Here is a 21,790-nt window from a genome sequence, read left to right on the forward strand (position 1 = left end):
CCTAAATATGGATCGGACTTAGTCCTTGACCTCAAACAGCTTATATTCTAGTGTCCAGGAGAGAAACGAAAAATCAAAAAGAAAAAAAAATTATAGAATTGAAAGTAATGTCATAACTGAAGCTAAAATAAAATGTTAACAAAAGTTGAGAAGAAGAAAGATTCCCAGCTTCTATTTGGGAAGAAAAAAGTCTCGGCAAATGGTTTTGATGGTAGTAGCATCTTACCCAATAGCTTCATTTGCCAAAAGGAGGAAAGGCATTTTGCTCAGAGGAAGTGACAAGCAAAACATACAGGTGGAGAGGTACAAAGTACACTTAGCAGTAAAGCTGCTCGATGACTCTGGAGCTTATGGCAGAACAAGGAGTGGTCCAGAGCCCAGGCGCTGAAAAGAGCCTCTGCGTTCAAATCCTGCCTCATCCTCTCAGATCTGTGATCTTGTATAAGCTACCTGATCTCCCTGAACCGCAGATAATTCAACCATAAAATAAGAACACCATCACCTAACTTATGGGTTTGTCATCAGGATTAAATGAAATTATGCATGTAAATAAAGTACTTAGTGCAAGCATATAGCATATACTTAATTACTGAATAAATACCCATTATTATTGGATGTTAGGAACAAGAAAAGAGGCAAACATTAAAAAGTTTGAACATGTTACTAATAATTGACAAGTTTGGGAGAAAATAAGCTTGGGGAGGGGAGATAAGTAGTTTGATTTTGTATCTGTTGAGTTTTCAGCTCCACAGGGCCTTCAATTATAGCACTTAAAATATACTGTAGTTTGTATTCACTCTCTTTTTCTCACTAGGAAGTGATGTGGAAGTGGCAGAGGTGCTCAGGAAAATAGAGCAGAGCACCTTTAGACCAAGGACAGAACTTTAAACATTTGCCTATTTTAGGGAGAAGAAAGTAGAAATGGAGAGACCAAAACAACAACAACAAAAAAAAAATCCAGAGAATTAGGAAGAAACTAAATGAATGCGATGTCACAAAACGTCTTTAAGAGGGAAGTAAATTTCAAGATTTGATAGGACATGTATTGTATTTGAGTGTGTGTACATTTATGTAGCAGGTTAAAAAATCCATTTTTATTTTTTGAAAATACAAAGATTATTTATTAAAAAAACTTTCAAAATTAAGCAAGCATTTACTAAAAGAAGGTCTACCATGATATTCTCTCAGTTTTTTCCCTTGATGAATTACACTGATAGGGAAGAAAAACATATAACCATAATAATTTCATAAATACTACTAGTGAAATATAAAGGGGAATATGAGAAATGCAGAGGAAGGAGCTTGATTATTTTAGCTTAAAGAAGAAGTGAGGCAAGGGTCAAAGACAGGTAGTATACGCAGCTGGTCTCAGAGCCAGGACTTCAGGAGACTGTCAGGTGGCTGAAGCAGGTAAGAGGCAGAAGCGGGAGAAAGACCCTCGACATGCCTGGGAAGTGGAAGAATCCAGGCTGCTCTGGGCACAGCAAGTCAGCTGTGAGACTGGCTAGAATCAGTCACCAGGGAAGCAATGGGGGCAGGGGCAGCTACAGGCAAATTCAGCGGGGGACAGTTGTGAAAGGCCTTGTATCATGTGAATAGTTTAGACTTGAGCTTGTAGGCAATGAGGATCCATGAAAATAATGTGACAATTCCCTAGCTACAGGTAAGAATTATGGTCATTTTATTAAATATTTGACAAAATAGCTAGAGGCCCAAGTAACTTAGGGACAAATCATCAAAACTACTACCAACTGAAAATTATTTTTAAATGAATATACAGCATTTCTGAGATTAAAGGGAAAGGTATAATTCAATTAATCAAGATATAATATGCAGACAAACTTTCAGAAAATAACTGCTTTGTAAGTCAAAGAATATATAAACTTTGAAACACAAAAGAGTTACCATTTGATATAAGATAACGGGCTCCTAAAATACCTGTAAATATCTATACATTTTGTCTTCAAATTTGCTAGAAGAATTTCTAGCTGAGTGCCTATGGTTAGTATTTTAAGAGCAAAAGCAAATTTGGTTTCCAAAGAGGAAAAAGATTAAAATAAAAACAATGACAATTTGGGTTATAAACACATAAAAATATTCTTCTGTTTCTGAATGCTAGTTTAGAACCTAAAAGATGTTCAAATATAAAAATGTCTATTTAACAAACAAAATGGTTTACAACATCATACTCACTGTTGGCTTCACCAACAGCTGCCCCATGACTGTGAACATGCGGGAGAGGCCAACTGGAGTGCACACTGCAGAACAGAGAGAGCTCACTTCAGAGTTAGGAGAGAAACTGCTAGCCCAAAATACAGCAAACTCAAAGACTGCTGTTGTAAGAAAACGCTTGTTTCCAATCTAGGTTCTCGCAGTGTTTTGTCACAGGGCTCCTCAATATCACCGTTAGAGAAGCTCTAGGGGTTCGTGCACAGATGACGGGCATTCCTATATTTAAGGAAAGATTCATGGAGACTAAAGGAGGGGTAGGATATGCCAGTTTCTAGCAGCTGAATAATAATAAGTATTTTCACTTAAAAGAAATTAAAGAAAACCAACCAGAGAACAGACTAAATTTCAAGTACTAACTGAATCAAGTATCAGACAAGAATATCCGAAAGTGACAACTATAACCTTACATCCTTTTACCTACTTTTATCTGCTTATAACATCTCTGAGACATGTTGAGATGCCTTAAGTAAAAGAAAACAAATTGTGAAAAAAAGACTGCCAATTCATCATACAGAATTCCACCGTAACCATTCAAAAGTAGAAGCTAGTGTTGTGATGGGGGGGAGGCACGTGCATGTCTGACTCTCTCCCCCTCCCTGTCTCTTTCCAACTCTGTGGAAGAGGCTTTCTTTAGAGAAAAACAAAAGTATCTTATTATTTCAAGGTTTCAGTTTATCAAAATTTATCTTGAACATACAAAAAAAGTTAAGGGCCAACTTTTAAAAACATCTCCAAGCTGTTAAGGAATCTCATCGGGAAACGTGTCTGTAATTTTCTAGAACACAGAACAACTCTACTTTATTATCAATATTATGTCAGAAAAATACTTACAGAGAAGTAACAAACATCCCATCAATGATATACAGGAATATAAATAAGGTAGGTAGAAATCCCAGAGATCTATTAAAAAATGTAAATATATTTTAGTGCATCCAAAATACCATACATTGATATATAGACTGACTATAAATTAATGTACAGTAAACATCATAATTGCCTATTTGAATCTACTAAACCATATAATTTCTAAATTGTACAATAAAAAGATCTAAAACAGAAGAACAGGAAATAACCCTTTTGCAAAACCTGTTTGGAGGGAGAAAATGAGCCTCCATGGAATTTTAAGAACAGAAACCAATTAACCAAAGGAAGAAAAAAAATCTGAAAAGCTGCTTGCTCATTCTACATACAAGAAACACACAAACATTCATTTCTTTCCTTAAACATGTCGAAAGACTTTTTAATTTTGTAAATTAACAACAAGGATTAACTATACAAAGAACTATTAAAATGTTTTAAAAAGTGAATGTGTAATTATATTCCAAACTGTAGTCTCCACTAGAGAAACTGGTTTAAACAAGTCAATCCGTACCATATAAAGATTCCATACTCGCAGCGTCATTGTCAATGAGCGCCAAGGCTACCCACACTATCCCAAGAATAAGCAAGGCCAGAAGAATAAGCATGACCAGAGTTTCTAAAATTCGGGCTCGGATTCCCTGAAAAATATAATAAAGATATAATTTTAATATTTTATTTCATCACATGAACAACTAGGTTTCTGTCTATATGAAAGCATAAAAATTCTTTGAAAGGGGAGGAAATTTACATTTATTAGCAGGACAAAAAACACTAAATGTTTACTGTTGTAACGTTTAAGCTGACTTTTCAAAATTATGTAAAACACCATTAAGCTTTGAAGAAAGTACCAAAACAATTCTTCATAAAAACATTTTGCAGAGCCACTTTAAACAATTAATTACTTTCCTAACACTTTCCACCAAGAAAGGAGATTAACAAATTTTTATCTGTGATTCTAATCAAGGGAATATAAGGCTAATTAAGGTGACCGCCAAACAGTTCCGAGAACACCCAACTTGGGGAAAGCATAAAGCACCATCTATCTACTAGAGAACACGGGGGTTCTTAGCTCCCCACAGCCTCCAGAGCCCTCTAGTGCCCAGACGAAGAACTCCTCGTGGTAATCCAGCCTTAGAAACCGTTGAAATGGATAGTATTTATATCAATTAAATAGCGTCCCTTTCTCCACATTAGATAGAATTTTCATTAAATCCACGAGGCTGGAATATAATAAAGAATCATCAGGCACAATTTTGTTTCAAATATAAAACAAATTCTGACCTCAGGGCCAAACGAGAGGCCAGACTTAAAATCAACACCTACGGGACAAGGCAAAAACAAAAAACAACTTTCTCATATTCTTAGAAAGTCATCACATGATTGAACCTGTACCTAAATGTAAAGATTCATGTTGCTATTTTATACTGTGATGCACTAATTTACAACATCTAACACACCAAAATTATATCCATGTTTCTCAATAAGTCACGTAATCTTTCCTTCCATATTAAAAAGTTTGAAGATATGAACTATAAATAAAAATCTAAAACATAGACTTATTTCAGTTTTGCCCTAAATATTATTTTCTAACTTCTGAATTACAGACACAGGTTGCACTTAAATCACAGCACCCCAGTTCCTCAAATTCAACAGGAAAGGAAATGTCCTAAAGCCATGGCCAAAGTGCTCCCAGCCCTAAATGACGACTCAGAGTTGAAGTGGTCTTTTCTTCTTAGTCCAGCCTTACCAGACTGCCCCTGACAGGTTAAAATGTGCCTTCAAATGGAAGGGTCAGGGCACCTTACACACTCACAGCAAGGGAGGCCAGTAAACCAGAGTGATGACGACCTGTATTTTATTTAACACATTAGATCTCACAGTAGCTATTACTCAAGCGAGATGAAACAGGAACAGTCACAAAATGCACTACTAAAAAATACACTCCTACTTACTGAAGAACTCTCTGAATCTACACTTCATACATTCAAACCATTAGGATACCAGAACATGACCACTACCTTTTAGCACTGATTTTTTTCTCTCTTCCTCTCTTTCTAAGCAAGAACCTTTTAATCACACATTAAATATTATCTGGAAAGTCTATAAATAAAAGATAAAAAGAGTAGGCTCTGGAGTGCATGTGTTACACCCCCCCTCAGCTTTGTCTTTTTCTGCCTCTGACTGGAGCCCGAATCCTGCATGCCTCTGACCAGCCCATGGGAACATCAGAGTTCTCAAAACATGTAACACGTGTCTTAAGTGTTTTGATGTATGAGCTAAACAGTAGTGCTGCTTGGAACTGTTTGAGACCTGATGTCCAAAAAATAGGCATTTTAATAATACATGTTATAATTATTATATTAAGCAATTACAATGTAACAATAAGTTTAAGTGTTATAATGATAATAAATTTGGGGAACCAATCACCAATAAGATTTACACACTTCCTCTGATATTTTTGTAAGAAGTATTTCTTAGCAGTTAAATTTGTTTTTCATCAAATCTGTCTGTGTTGAAAGGCAGTGCTCCATGGGTCTCTCCCACTTCTGTGCATCTCACAAGCAGAGGGAGGGGCAGTCCTCACTCTGGACTGTCTTTTCAAAGACTTCTGTACAGCAAACAGCCTTGGAAGGCAGAGATGGTATCTCTGCAGTAGAGGCAGGTCTGCTTACCGTACAGTGTGAAAGAGAAGGTCCCCCCGCAGAGCACAGGGCAGGCAGGCTTGCTTGCACCCCATTACAAATAATGCGGGCTCCTCAGCCATGACACGAGCCCACTGTGGGGACAGCTCCCACCTAGGCCACATCACCCCCACGGGGCTCGGGGTCCTGGGGAACTGACAGGAACAGGAGGCTCCTGTGCCTGCACACTAGGTAATGAAGCCTCTGACCCAGGAGTCTGTGTCTACAACCAGGGTCTGTGAGTCTGGCAAACTAACCTGTCAGCTTGCAAGTACCATAATATCTCAGACCTCTGCAGTTCTGGAAAGCTTTGGGCAACAAGAATGGAAAGTTCACACGGCTTTCTAGGTAAGAACAAACAAGGGCCCACACAGGTTGGGTTCAGGGCTACAAGAAGACCCCCAGGATCGAGCCATGAATCCTCTCACTCAGGCCGTAGGCAGGAAGGAGAAGTAAGGGCCCCCATGACCTGGCAGCTGGCAAGTGTCTGGGGTCTGAGCTGTGAAGGGGAGTGAGACAACCCACCGCCAGTCTGGCTACAGCTCCCTCTCCCTGAGCGGAAGCAGGAAGGGGTCTTACAGTGACAATGTCCAGCAAGCCTTGCAAGGCCAGCTGAAAGGAACTGTCCCGTCTAGGGCTACGGTGACGGGGAATTATTTTTCTTGTATACTTGGTGCCTTGCTATATTTTCCGAATTTTTTAGAGTGGATGTATATGACTTTAAGAAATAGGAGAACAAACTAATGTTGTTTTAATTTTCAATTTTTTTCTTACAATAATAAAGATCCAAGAGTTTGGCACCAGTAAGAATAACTTTTAAAAAATATCCAAGTTCAGGGCTTCCCTGGTGGCACAGTGGCTGAGAGTCCACCTGCCGATGCAGGGGACACGGGTTCGTGCCCTGGTCCGGGAAGATCCCACGTGCCACGGAGCGGCTGGGCCCGTGAGCCATGGCCGCTGAGCTTGTGCGTCCGGAGCCTGTGCTCCGCAACGAGAGAGGCCACAGCAGTGAGAGGCCCGTGTACCGCACACACACACAAAAAAATCCAAGTTCGGTGTATGAGATAGACAGTATAATAAGCTCGTTAAGAGCCCCAACTCTAGCAGCAGACCACTTGGGCTCAAATCCTGTTTCCATCACTGACCAACTGTGTAACTCTGGGCAAATGCCTAAACCACACTGTGGCTCAGTTTCCTCCTTTGTAGAATGAGTTTCTTAATGACACCCTTACCTCATGGGTTGTTATCAGAACCAAATGAGTCAACATGTGCAACATGCTGAGCTCAATGTCTGGTACCTAGTAAGGATTAACCGTAATAACTCAAACTGTTGCCTTTGTGTTTGGAATCTCCAAGGCTCGGGAATTCGCATATCATTTGTCTTTCTCAATTAAATTTATACCACCTTCGAATGCCACCTTGTCACTCTTTCCCATCTTTGCCACCTACCATGTACTGACCTAGAAGAAACAATCCCATCTTTCTTGATACACGAGCACCCAGTTCACAAGAGCTTCTCATCACATCCCCTGCCACCCTAAGCACCATACACGCTCATAATGAACCTGACCTGCATTCTACTATGGCCGCCCACACAGCTAACCAGACCCCACCATCTCTCAGGCCCAATTCTGAGAGGTCACATGGTAAAGCTGTCCCTCAGCCCACAGCCTCCTAGTCTCCTCCAATCTTTCAGCCCTCCAACCTAGCTCCAACCTAGCGCTAACCTAGCTCTAACCTAGCTCTAACTAGCTCTAACTAGCTCCAACCTAGCACTAACCTAGCTCTAACCTAGCTCTAACCTAGCTCTAACCTAGCTCTAACTAGCGCTAACCTAGCGCTAACCTAGCTCTAACTAGCTCTAACCTAGCTCCAACCTAGCACTAACCTAGCTCTAACCTAGCTCTAACCTAGCACTAACCTAGCTCTAACTAGCGCTAACCTAGCGCTAACCTAGCTCTAACCTAGCTCTAACCTAGCTCCAACCTAGCTCCAACCTAGCTCCAACCTAGCTCTAACCTAGCTCTAAGCTAGCTCCAACCTAGCTCCAACCTAGCGCTAACCTAGCGCTAACCTAGCTCTAACTTAGCTCTAACCTAGCTCCAACCTAGCTCCAACCTAGCTCTAACCTAGCTCTAACCTAGCTCTATGTCCTCATCGTGATTATCTCTCCTCCCTTCATCTTCCCAATCCCTCCAATCAGCCTTGTTTTCACTGGTCTAAACCCCATAGCGAACGAGTATATTTTAATGATAATTCAGTATCAATAATATTCTAGTATTCCTGGCCCCTTTAACTTCCACCAGACCAGTTTAATTCCACCTGGAAGTTCACTCCAAATTCTCAGCATTGTTAAAGAAATTTACAAAATCATGAGAAATTTTTGCTACTACATATTCCAAAGCAGGCCTTCAATGTTACCCGGCAATCCTTATACTGATCTCTGGCTAATAATTCCCTCAAAGGTTTGTAAACGTGTTCCAGTCTCCTTGACCCTAATCTCAGGCCCTACGTTCTTAACTACAGGGGACCTTACCTCTCCCTTAGTAAGACACAGCTGGGTGGTCTGCACGTCCCCTCAGCTCCCTTCCCCTATCCCTTGATCTCTGTCTCCATCCCTATTTCTTTCATGCGGTAAAGGAAAGTATCTCAGACCCCTTTTCTCCGATGGCACAGTCTTAGATGTTCATCTTTTCACAAGCTGTATCAATGCTTCTCAAACATCAGCATGGAACACATTTACCACGGGGATTGTCAATTCCTGAGTACCTGTACAAAGCGGCTCCTCAGTCAATTCTCATGAAGATGGTCTACCAGATAGACTCTCTCTTCCTCCCTGGATGATCTTGCCTCCTCACGTGGCCAACGACTCTCAAGTTTGTACCTTTAGTCCAAATATTACCCCTGAGGCCAAGATCCATACATCCCAATGGCCACCTTGCCTTAGATATCTCACAGCTACCTTAAACTGAATTCTAAAATCAAATTCATCATTTTATCCCTTAGACCTGCTCCTCCTTCCGTGTCACATACCTCAATAAATGGCACCATTATCCACTTTGTTGTTTTGCCAGACACTCTGGAAACATCCCTGTCACCTCCTTTCCTGCTGCACCCCCCCCTCCCCAAAACACGTACACACACCCTGGACCCTGGTCCAGTCAAACACCGAGTCCTTTTGATTCTCCTATGTAATTATGACTCAAGTTCATCCACCTCTCTTCCTACTGCCACGACGTCTATCTGGTGAACACCCCAGCCTCCTAGCTACTAGTCCTACATCCACACTCTTGTCTCTCCCTGACCTGGTGCCTACATCGCATGGAAATGTGATATTCTCAAAATGCAAATCTGATCATGCCACTCTTAGTCATAACTTACTAACCGAGGTACGGGCCTGCACCTGGGAAACAGATGCATTAATGCAACAACAAACAATGAAGATCAAATCTCATGTGGTACATACATACAATGGAATATTACTCAGCCATAAAAAGGAACAAAACTTGGTCATTTGCAGAGACGTGGATGGACCTAGAGACTGTCATACAGAGTGAAGTAAGTCAGAAAGAGAAAAACAAATATCGTATATTAATGCATATATGTGGTATCCAGAAAAATGGTAGATGATCTTATTTGCAAGAGACACAGACATAGAGAACAAACATATGGATACCAAGGGGGCAAGGGGAGGGTGGGATGAATTGGGAGATTGGGAATGACATATATACACTATTGATACTATGTACAAAATAGATAACTAATGAGAACCTACTGTATAGCACAGGGAACTCTACTCAGTGCTCTGTGGTGACCTAAATGGGAAGGAAATCCAAAAAAGAGGGGATATATGTATACGTATAGCTGATTCACTTTGCTGTACAGCAGAAACTAACACAACATTGTAAAGCAACTGTACTCCAATAAAATTAATTAAAAATTTTAAAAAAATCGAACCTCATTAGCACCATTCTCTAACTGGGACTGCACCTCTAACTGGGGTGCTGCGTAAGTATATATCCTTAAAGTTGGGCCTTACTCTTTTTTCTGCTGTTTAGACAGTGTGCAAACTAATCATAGATGAAAAAAGAACAAATTATTTATGATTAAATAGCATAGAACAGTGCTGTCCAACATATATTTCTGTGATGATATAAATGCTCTATTCTGTGCTATCCATTAACATAGCTAATAACCATATGTGTTTATTGAGTACTTAGAATGTAGCTACTGTGACTGAAGAACTGGTTTTTAATTTTACTGATTTTAGGTATTTTAAATGTATATAGCCACACGTGGCTAATGGTTACCATATAGGTCACAGCAGACTACTAACAGTCTGTTTCTAACAAAATCTAAGTACTCTCTGCACTCTCAAGTACTTTCTGGTCATTTTCCTAAATTTAACCTTGACATAAAATTCTTTGAACAGCCTGGTGAAAGTAACAGCCTCTTTTAACATGCTATAGCTCTAGATTAGCCTCTTTTAACATGCTATAGATTAGTGTTTCAAGTAGCATTTATGTCAAAGAGAAGAAATCCATTACAAAGTTTAAGAATTACTCCATTCTATTTATATAAAGAAAAAATACATTCTCTCATTAAGAAAAATAAATAGCATTTAAAATGCAACCTAAGTATAAACCAGTCTGAAAGTGACAATGAAGTTAAATAGCCACATATTTATCCACATATACTTACAAACTAAGCCCCAAATAAATCTCTTATGTGATTAAAAAGTATATGTGAACAGTCTTTCTAAAAGGAAACAGATATCAATATTATCATTCCAAGAGGATGTTTTTTCTATAATAAATATGTGAATAATATCAAGAAAAAATGTCTAAAATGTACACTCACATGCTTAAGCAGACAAATAAGAAACATTTAAACAAATAAACCTCTGCAGTCAAAGCATATGAACTCTTCAAAAATTGATTTCAAATTGATCATTTCTTTTGAAAGATAACAACTCATAAAAAGGAATCTGCTCATTTTCAGTTATTAATCTAAATTTAAAGAAGAGTAAATTAGGAATTACAGAAAAGGCTGCCACAGAGCAAGCCATCAAAATTATGGAATATGATTATACCTGTTTATGAAATATTGAAGATAACTGATGTAGTTAGAAATAACTGTTATACTGACTTAATCCACTAGGAGGCTAGGACAATTATGTTTTCCTTTTATTTTTATTCCCTTTTTGGGATTAAATGGGACAAAATCAGCCCAACCTGAAATCAATTAAATATCATATTTATGAGCTTTAGCAAAACCAACAGAAAAATATAACAAATCTTTTCATTAAATGCAATGTGGCAGATTTTTTACCTTCAACAACTTTAGAATAGAGAGAAGAGAGGTGAAGGGATTATAATAATCAGAAACTTCATTTGTTAATCTGGCATCGACTGGCTCATATGAGTGCCAAAAATATACAAATTATCACTACCTTTCTTGAGATCAGTAAAATATTACAAAGCCTAAAGAGTATAGGCTTTGTGGCATGTAGTGTGTGAGCTTTTTGAACTTTTGTATGTGGTTCTGTCTGCAAAGTAATGAAAAGCATTGTGAGAGCTTTTATCACTACCATTAATCACCAGCAGGACAGCATATAAGCAAAAAAATATGCCTACTGCTCATTTTTCCATTAAGAGTCAGAATCAGGAGCTAGGAAGCCCCAAGGGGAAGGTCCCTATCAACTCCATTCTTGCATACACTGAGCTAAAAGATGTGCCAGATGTCAGAATAACTTACTGAAATACCCTGCAAACAACAAAGTAGCAAAACATTGTCAGAGTGGAAGAAGGTTACCATTGTTCATCTAAAAAATTAAGAAAAGTCTCCTGAATACGAGATCACAGAACTATAAGAACTACTTATCATCAACAGTTGTACTTGCTCACACAATTCTGAATGCTTATACTATGCCATACAGTACTAGGATTTCATAAACTTCATAATATATTTATGAATACTTGTCTTAACCCCTCCCAAAAACCATAAATCTAAGTTACCTTAATGAAACTCCATCTCTTTTATTAAAATCATAGTGTAATAAGCACTCAGTGTATTAGTAAAAAACATCACCAAAATAAAGTACTTTCTGTCAAGGAAACATCATCTTGTTTTTAAGAAAAGTAAGCTATATAATTAATTACATTAGTTTCATACCAGTATTGTTTTGGAAATTACAACTATCTCAATATTTTAAGTTTAAATTAGATTAAATAAGCTAGTAAAGGCTAAACACCAAATTTTGGTGCTGGTCAATTACACATTAAATGCTCTGTACTGAACATCAATGAAGTGAAAATTACAATATATTTACAAAAGCTCTAACAATAAACTGATATGTTTCTATGGTGATGAACATTTAAACAAGATTTTGCATGGACATCTTGACCTCTTGGAAGGTATGTAAACACCACTTTATATACTATGTCTCCACCCATCAGGAAAGCCTGGGAAAAATTTCTACATTCACAGAACATTTAAAATAAATATCAAGCCATTGTTTCCATTTAACAAAAAGGGTCTCTTAGTAACATTAAGATAAGGTTTGCTCAGCATGACATCAAGACTGCACCAAACATACATGCAGTCATCTGGGGAAGATCGATAGAATCACTAATAAAGAACAGAAAATAAAGGCAGGTATTAATTATTTTAAACCATGAAAAAACTACAAACAAGCATTCCTAGAGAGTGCCAACCATTTCCCCCTTTGCTCCCAAAGTAATAATTAAAAGTATAGACAAAAAGAGTTTTGGTCCCAAGTCAAAGAAAATAACTTTATAGAAAGTGTTGTTAGGCTCTATAGTGAATTGTTTTTTAATATTAATATTTTCTTCAGTTTATTATATATATATACATATTTAATATAGTCATACACAGTAGAAAAATTAAAACTATAAGATTCTCAAGTTATTAAAACTTGACAAAAAGAAAGTATTTTAGAATAAGTTAAAATAATAATACTAACATTGCTGTTCACTGAACTAAGATGTTCACTATATTTAAATTTATGGGCAGAAATTTCTCATGATATTAAACGAACAAAATCCTCCAGATTGCAAGTAAATGAATTAATACAGCAAGTTTCCAACACGTAAATGAAAGAACTGAATTGTAAAAAGACTGCAGGGACTTTATTTCAAAATGTTTAAACATAATTCTAAATTTGGGAAAAAAACATTTCTCAGTACACTTCATCACATCAAAATAATTTAATGGTTAGCCAGTAAGGATCTTTTCTATTTCTAATTCTGTTCTAATAATTCTTTAGTTATAAACTTGACGGAAAAAAAGAAATGGGAACTATTTGCAAAGCTCCTACTACGTAGTTGCTTTATATGTGCTCACTGAATATTCACAATAAAGGCAAATTTATTATAAATGAGAAAGCTCACATCCAAAAATGTTAAATAATCTATGGTCACCCTGTTCCAGGCCTGCCAGAACTCTCTTTAAATTCAGGTCTGTCAGCTTCTGGAGCCTGTGTTTTCTACCCTCCCCACAAGACAGAAATAAGACATAAAAGACAAACTGATGTGGAAATAGGAGGTGGAGGGAGAATGCTTAATACATACTTAAGGCAACCTATAATTTTAGCAAAGGAACTAAATCAAAATACACAAAAGCTTCTTTTACTAGAATATTAATTTTCAATTCCGTAAGAGCAAGCTCATGCTGAGCAAACGCTCAGTCCTTTAATATAACAGAACATTGTAGCCAATACCTTACTAGTCCTGTCATAAAACACCCAGGCACAAGTTCCAATACAGACACAACAAAAGAAAGATCATTAGGGTTATTATTTATTACATGACTATAGCAAAATGTACAAGATACTAAAGTGTAGAATATTAATATAAAAGCAATTCCACATGATAATTTAGGTAATAGTGTCATATTGCTTTTGTGGCAAACAGTACATTTACACAAAAAGCACTAGGAATTCCAAAATACCACAGAAGAGCTATCCTTATGACAGTGAACAAAATAGGAAACATACACAAAAAGCTTAAGGCTGTCTGCCTACTCTAAACCCAGACCAATTCCTCCAAAGCTGCGTTGGGCCCCTCTCTCTCATTTCCACAGCCCCTCCAGCTCTCAGTAACAGCTACTTTGGGTGTGTAGGTGTGCATGCATGTGTGATTATTTTATAGTTTTCCATTGAATATCAACAAATTGGCATTTTGGTTTTTCATATCAGTTTGGTTAATATGAGCCCATCACCAAGAAATAACCTTTTTTCCTTTCTATTTTTAAATACTGAAAGTATAGACATGTCTCGTTTTCTTTCCCTTTGCACTTCTACAATTTGCACTTTGCAGATAATTGCATTTTTTACAAATTGAAGGTTTGTGGCAAACCTGCGTCGAACAAGTCTATCGGTGCCACTTTTTCAACAGCATTTGCTCACTTTGTGTCTCTGTGTTACATTTTGGTAATTCTCACAATATTTCAAACTTTTTCATTTTTATTATATTTGTTATGGTGATCTGTGATCAGTGATCTTTGATGTTACTACTGTAATTGTTTTGGACATCATGAACTACACCAATACAAGATGGCAACAATCAATAAATGTTGTGTGTGTTCTGTCTGCTCCACCAACCAGCCCTTCCCCCATCTCTCTCCCTCTCCTTGGACCTCCCTGTTCCCTGAGACACAACAATGTTGAAATCAGGCCAACTAATAACTCTACAATGGCCTCCAAGCGTTCAAGTGAGGGAAGAGTCGCATGTCTCTCAGTTTAAATCAAAAGCTAGAAATGCTGAAGCTGAGAGAGGAAGGCGTGTGGAAAGCTGACGGGCTGAAGGCTAGGCCTCTTGCTCCAAACAGCCACGTCGTGAAGGCAAAGGAACGTTCTTGAAGGAGATTAAGGTGCTGCTCCAGTGAGCACACGAATGGTAAGGAAGCAACACATCCTTATTGCTGTTGAGGAGAAAGTTTCAGCGGTCTGCATAGACGATCAGACCAGCCACGACACTGCCTGAAGCCAAAGCCGAATGCAGGCCAGGCCCTGACTCTCTTCAGGTCTGTGAAGCTGAGACAGGTGAGGAAGCTGCAGAAGAAAAGCTTGAAGCCAGCAGAGGCTGGCTCACGAGGTTTAAGGAAAGAAGCCGTCTCCATAACAGAAAAGTGCAAGGCGAAGCAGCAAGTGCTGACGCAGAAGCCGCAGCAAGTTACCCAGCAGATCCAGCTCAGATCGTTAACGAGAGCGGCTACACGAAACAACGGATTTTCAATGTAGACAAGAGAGCCTTCTAGTGAAAGATGTCAACTAGGACTTCCACAGTAGACAGAAGTCAATGCGTGGCTGCAAAGCTTCGAAGGACAGGCTGACTCTTTTTTTTTTTTTAACATCTTTATTAGAGTACAATTGCTTTACAATGGTGTGTTAGTTTCTGCTGTATAACAAAGTGAATCAGCTATACATATACATATATCCCCATATCCCCTCCCTCTTAGGTCTCCCTCCCACCCTCCCAGTCCCACCCCTCTAGGTGGTCACAAAGCACCGAGCTGATCTCCCTGTGCTATGTGGCTGCTTCCCATTAGCTATCTATTTTACGTTTGGTAGTGTGTATATGTCCATGCCACTCTCTCACTTCGTCCCAGCTTACCCTTCCCCCTCCCCGTGTCCTCAAGTCCATTCTCTACGTCTGCATCTTTATTCCTGTCCTGCCCCTGGGTTCGTGAGAACTTTTTTTTTTTTTTAGATTCCATATATATGTGTTAGCATACGGTATTTTTCTTTCTGCCTTACTTCACTCTGTATGACAGTCTCTAGGTCCATCCACCTCACTACAAATAGCTCAGTTTCATTTCTTTTTATGGCTGAGTAGTATTCCATTGTATATATGTGCCACATCCTTATCCATTCATCTGTCATGGACACTTGGGTTGCTTCCATGTCCTGGCTACTGACAGGCTGACTCTTGATAGGGGCTAATGCAGCTGGTGACGAAGTTGAAGCCAGGGCTCATTAACCATTCCAAAACTCCTAGGCCCTAAGAATTATGCTAAATCCACTACGCCTGTGCTCTGCAAATGGAACAAAGCCTGGATGATGTCACATCTGTTTACAACACAGTTTACTGGACACTTTACACCCACTGCTGAGATCCACTGCTCGGAAAAAAAGATTCCTTTCAAAAACTACTGCTCACTGACAATGCACCTGGTCACCCGACAGCTCTGATGGAGATGTACAACGAGATTCATGTTGTTTTCATACCTGCCAACACGACAGCCGTTCCGCTGCCCATGAATCAAGGAGTAATTCTGACTTTCAAGACGTATTTAAGAAATACATTTCGTAAGGCTATAGCTGCCATAGTGATTCCTCTGATGATCTGGGCGAAGTCACTTGAAAACCCTTTGGAAAGGATTCACCATTCTAAATGCCATTAAGAACATTTATGATTCATGGGAAGAGGTCAAAATACCAACATTCATAGGAGTTTGGGAGAAGTTGATTCTAACCTTCATGGATGACTCTGAGGGGTTCAAGACTTCAGTGGAGGAGCAACAGCAGGAGAACTAGAATTAGAAGTGGAGCCTGAGATGTGACTGAATTGCTGTAATCTCAGGATAAACTTCCACAGAAAAGCATTGCTTCTTATGGAGAGCAAAAAAAAATGGTTTCTTGAGATGAAATCTACTGCTGGTGAAGATGCTGTGAAGATTGTGGAAATGACAACAAATGATTTAGAATATGACATAAACTTAGTTGATGAGGCAGCAGTAGGGTCCGCGAGGACTGAGTCCAATTCTGAAAGAAGTTCTACCATTGGTAAAACGCTACCAAACAGCACAGCACACTGCAGAGAAATCATTCGTGACAGGAAGAGTCAGTCGACGCGGCACACTTCACTGTTGTCTTATTCTAAGAGCCTGCCACGCCCCCCACCCACCCACCGCCCCCCCCCCGCCCCGCCCCGGCCTTCCTCAGCAGCACCCTGATCAGCCAGAAGCCAACGTCAAGGCAGGACAAGACCCTCCCCCAGCAAAAAGATACCAACTAACTGAAGGCTCGGAGGATGCTTAGTATTTTTTTAGCAAAGAGGTATTTTTTTTTACACATCTTTATTGGAGTATAATTGCTTTACAATGGTGTGTTAGTTTCTGCTGTATAACAAAGTGAATCAGCTATACATACACATATATCCCCATATCCCCTCCCTCTTGCGTCTCCCTCCCACCCTCCCTATCCCACCCCTCTAGGTGGTCACAAAGCACCGAGTTGATCTCCCCATGCTATGCAGCTGCTTCCCACTAGCTATCTATTTTACATTTGGTAGTGCGTATATGTCCATGTCACTCTCTCACTTCGTCCCAGCTTGCCCTTCTCCGTCCCCATGTCCTTAAGTCCATTCTCTATATCTGTGTCTTTACTCCTATTAGCAAAGAGGTATTTTTTAATTAAGGTATGTACATTGTTTTGTTTTGGTTTTTTTTGCGGTATGTGGGCCTCTCACTGTTGTGGCCTCTCCCGTTGCAGAGCACAGGCTCCGGACGCGCAGGCTCAGTGGCCATGGCTCACGGGCCCAGCCGCTCCGCGGCATGTGGGATCTTCCCAGACCGGGGCACGAACCCGTGTCCCCTGCATCGGCAGGCGGACTCTCAACCACTGCGCCACCAGGGAAGCCCATGTACATTGTTTTTTAGACACAATGCTATTGCACGTTTAACAGACTACAGTATAGTGTAATGACAACTTTTATATGTACTGGGAAGCCAAAAAATTCGTGTGACTCATTTTATTGCAATATTCCCTCTACTGCAGTGGTCTGGAATCAAACCCACAGTATCTCTGAGGTATGTCAGTCTGTACACTGTTTAGCTTTATATGTCTATTAAATACCTGTGGATAGATCACCCAACCTAAAGGAACGTCACCACAACTACTGTGCACCCATGTAGCCCTCCCAACCACACACCTGCTGCACCAACCTGCTCAATAGTAACCACCAATTTGAACCGCCGTGCTCATCACTTACTTTTTTTTATGATGGTAAAGTATATATAACATAAAATTTACCACTTTAACCATTTTTTAAGTGTAGAGTTCTGTGGCATTAAGTCCATTCACACAGTCATGCAACCGTCACCACCATCCATCTCTAGAGCTTTTTATATTCTCCAACTCAAACTCTGCACCCCATTAAACAGTAACTCCCCATCTAACCCCAGCCCCTGTACACCCACCGTCGACTTTCTGTCTCTATGAATGCGACTACACTGGGACACTCATATAAGTGGAATCATACAGTACTTGTCTTGCTGTGCCTGACTTCGTTTCACGTAGCATAATGCTCTCAAGGTTCACCCATGTTGTAGCGTGTGAGAATTTCCTTCCTTGTTAAGGCTGAATAATATTCTACTGTACGCACATACCACAATTTGTTTCTCTATTAATCCACTGATGGATACTTGGGTTGTTTCTACCTTTGGCTATTGAAAATAATCCTGTCATGAAAATGGGTGTATAAATATCTGTGGAGTCCTTTCTTTAATTCTTTTGTGTACACACCCAGAAGTGGAATATCTGGATCATGTGGTAATTATATTTTCAATTTTTTGAGCAACCACTATACTGTTTTCCACAGTAGTCGCACCATTTTATATTCTGCCCAACAGTGTACAAGAGTTCCAATTTCTCAATGTCCTCACCAATACTTGTTATTTTCTAGCAGCCATTCTAATGGGTGTGGAGAAGTATCTTCTTGTGGTTTTGATTTGCATTTCCCTAATGCCTAGTGACACTAGGGTCTTTTCATGTGCTTACTGGTCATTTGCATATCTTCTTCCAAGCAATGTCTATTCAAGTCCTGTGTTCCTTTTTTAATATTTGATAGAGTAAGTTCCATCACCATGTTCTTCAAAATTGCTTTGGCTATTCTTGGCTCTCTGCTCTCCCAAAGAATTTTACTATCTCCTTGTCGCATGCCATAAGATAACCTCTTAAAAAATTTATTAGAATTGCACTGACTCTAAAAAATAATTTGAGAACTGGTATTTTTATCATATAAAGAAATTCATAAACATAGAATATCTATCCAATTATCTAGGTCTTCTTAACATCTTTCAATAAGATTTTTTCTTTCCATATATTATTTCAATAAGGTTTTAAAAATCATTTGCTGGGTTTATTTCAACATACCTTAGTTGTCTTGCTATTATAAAAGGTATTTTTAATTAGATTTTCTGTTTGTTGCTGTTATTTATTGATTTTCCTATATTAATCCTATATCCAGCTTCCTTGCTAAATTTTCTTATTGGAATTACCTTTAGATTCTATAGGATCTTTCAAAAGACAATATCATCTGTTAATCATGACTATTTTGTTTGTTTCTTTCAATTTTTCCTTTTCTTGTCTAACTGTACTGGTAAAGAACTCTACTATAGTGTTGTCTATTGTTAGAAATAAAAGTACTCAAGATGGCATCCCAATTTTAAAGTAAATACTTCTAACATTTTACTGCTAAGAACAATGTCAGTTGCAGTCTTAGAGTAGATATCCATTATCAGGTTAAGCAAGTTCCCTTTAGTTCTTAGTTTGCTTTTTAATCATGAATGGTTACTGATTTCATGGATGTGTTCTGTGTCTCTTCTGAGGTGTTCACTTGATTCTTTTCTCTCACTTACTCTGCTAATATGAATTACAGTCATAGATTTTCTAGTGTTAAACCAACCTTGAGAGCTGAAATAATTTTTTTGGATGATGATCTTTTGTGTTGGACTCAGCTTAATATTTTCTGATTCACAAGTATTCATGAAAAGGAATGGCATATAATGTTCCTTTCTCATATTAATCCTGTCTGCTTTCAGCATCAAGATTCCACTAATTCCATACAATACAACTGTGAGTGTTCCATCTTCAAATCTCCAGACAAATTTGTTGAAACTGTAGTTATCTGTTCTTTAACGTCTGCTAGAAATATCCTGGAAACCGTCTAGACTTGATTTTTATCAGAATGACTCAATAGAACTTTCATTTCTGGCAATATTGAGGACGAGATATCCTTAATTCCCTCTGCCAAGAAAAGTCTAAAATGCTAGATCAAATATTTTCAAATCTCTCTGAAATCTTTTCTTTGTCTATTAACTCTGAGTAGTGCATCGAATTTGGTCCCTCTCACGATACTGACTTTCCCCAGACGTCTGGTCATCTCCTGAGTCCCCGCTCATCTTTATATACACAAGAGTTTTTGTCCTGCTTCTTTCTTTAATCATCTCCTGCCTCTGGTGACAGTGAATCTAGAGAAGCAGGCTCCAGTTCTGGGTGAGGTGTCTCGGTAGCTTGCGCCCTGGTGGGCCCTTGTAAGTTTACCGGCTCTCAACTGCCAGGACCCATGTGCTCTACTTTAGCCCACAGCAAGTGTCACTGCTGCTTGCTGATGGCAGCTCCTCTCTGAGCACCCTGGTCCCTTCTGTTCTTCACATCCTTTAGCACATGATTTTAATTTCTGATAAAACCTGGTCAAAGGAGAATTTGAAGAACACATATACATAGATAACCAGAAATATTAAAATCAATTTGCTAATAGATGCAAAATGGGATAACATCCTGTGGGACAATAAAATGAAATGTTTGGAGCTATCCTTTGCATAGGAAGAAATCAATTACATCTCTATCAGACAAATTACTCTGCATTGCTCTCAGCTTCCTACAAGTTAACTCTAACCCTAAGGAGGTGTTAATATAGCCAAGTCAACAGAAAATCAGCCAAAGGTGCACACCCCTGTAGGACCAGAAAATCCCCAGCACCCACTAGACAATGGCTAGAACTCCAATGACAGAACACCCAGGATCTTCTTTGCCCATTTCCAAGTCTTGGACAATTTTTCATAGCACTAGAAAATTTATGTACACAAAATAAATTATTAAGGTAAGAAGGACATAAAAAATATATATACACTAATTATAATTACACAATGATCCAAGTACAAATGTTGACAGGTAATTTGGAATGATATAAAATACAATGTAGGGTTAATTGGCTTTCCCTAAACTTGTTTAAATTATAATTAAAATATTAATGAAAAACCTATAGAAGTCAAGATACACAGGAGAATCAGCCAAAACCATCAACCTCGTGAGTATGCTTCATGCAAAGCCAAATAAGACCCAGGGAAATAAAAGATCCTGGAATACACAGACACATTTAGGAAGGGCTTGTACATTTGTAGAAATCATCTTGGAATCCTGAGAAGGAATTTCTGAACACTATATTGGAAAAGATCATCTTTAAACAACCTTAAGGCCATGAGAGGCCAAAACAGCTACAAAGCGAAAGAGGAGAGGCCAAAAGAAAAGACTGCGCCCCACACTTGTCAACGAAATCAGAGCCAATTCAAGCAGAGACCACAAAGCCTCCCAGGTCTGGAAAAAAGAACAAAGAATGCCCCCAAATTAACAAATAACTGAATTCCAGACAAAGGGCCAGTAAAGCTAACAGGTGGAGAGACAGAGGAATCAGGTACACCCTTTCAAGATGACAGATTAATAATCACATACATTTTTTACCACAGAAAACAGGAAAAATATATAATAAATACATAAACAATCAATCAATCAATTGCACTGTCCCTAGCAGCTGCAACAGTACCTAGAATACAATAAGTGGTCAATAGGAATTAACTGAATGAATTAATTATGGTAGAAGACAAGAGTTCCATCAGCAGAGTAGCAATGTTGAGAAATCCCTAAATGATAGAAAGTACTTGGGATCAAATCTATGGAGAAATGTCCAGGGGAAGTTATAGACTAAAAAGAAAATTAAAAGAAAATAAGAAAAGTAAGAAAAGAGCAGTGATTCCAGGCACTACAAGCTGTAAAAAGTCCAGAAAGATGTGTAATTATACATAAGAATTTTTAAATATTAAGAAACAATAGGTAAGAGTAATATTACTGTACACATTTCTTTAGAATAACTGAATAACAGAAAAGTTTACTTATATTCACTCTTTTTAATCACCTCACAAAATTAACTATAGAT

General features: G+C 38.7%; 1 protein-coding gene across 6 annotated transcripts in view; it reads right to left on the reverse strand.

Annotated features, from left to right (window-relative positions):
• LMBR1 (limb development membrane protein 1) overlaps positions 1 to 21,790 on the reverse strand; it is a 162,742-nt gene that overhangs the window by 80,121 nt on the left and 60,831 nt on the right. For all 6 annotated transcript variants that reach the window (XM_067747583.1, XM_067747582.1, XM_067747581.1 and 3 more), the window contains 3 exons: positions 3,605 to 3,731; positions 3,064 to 3,132; positions 2,194 to 2,258 (listed from right to left, as the gene is read on the reverse strand). In XM_067747583.1, coding sequence (XP_067603684.1) covers positions 2,194 to 2,258; positions 3,064 to 3,132; positions 3,605 to 3,731 — 261 coding nt within the window. The remainder of the gene's footprint in view (positions 1 to 2,193; positions 2,259 to 3,063; positions 3,133 to 3,604; positions 3,732 to 21,790) is intronic.

The sequence above is a fragment of the Pseudorca crassidens genome, chromosome 8, assembly GCF_039906515.1.
Source record: "Pseudorca crassidens isolate mPseCra1 chromosome 8, mPseCra1.hap1, whole genome shotgun sequence".
Taxonomy (NCBI): domain Eukaryota; kingdom Metazoa; phylum Chordata; class Mammalia; order Artiodactyla; family Delphinidae; genus Pseudorca; species Pseudorca crassidens.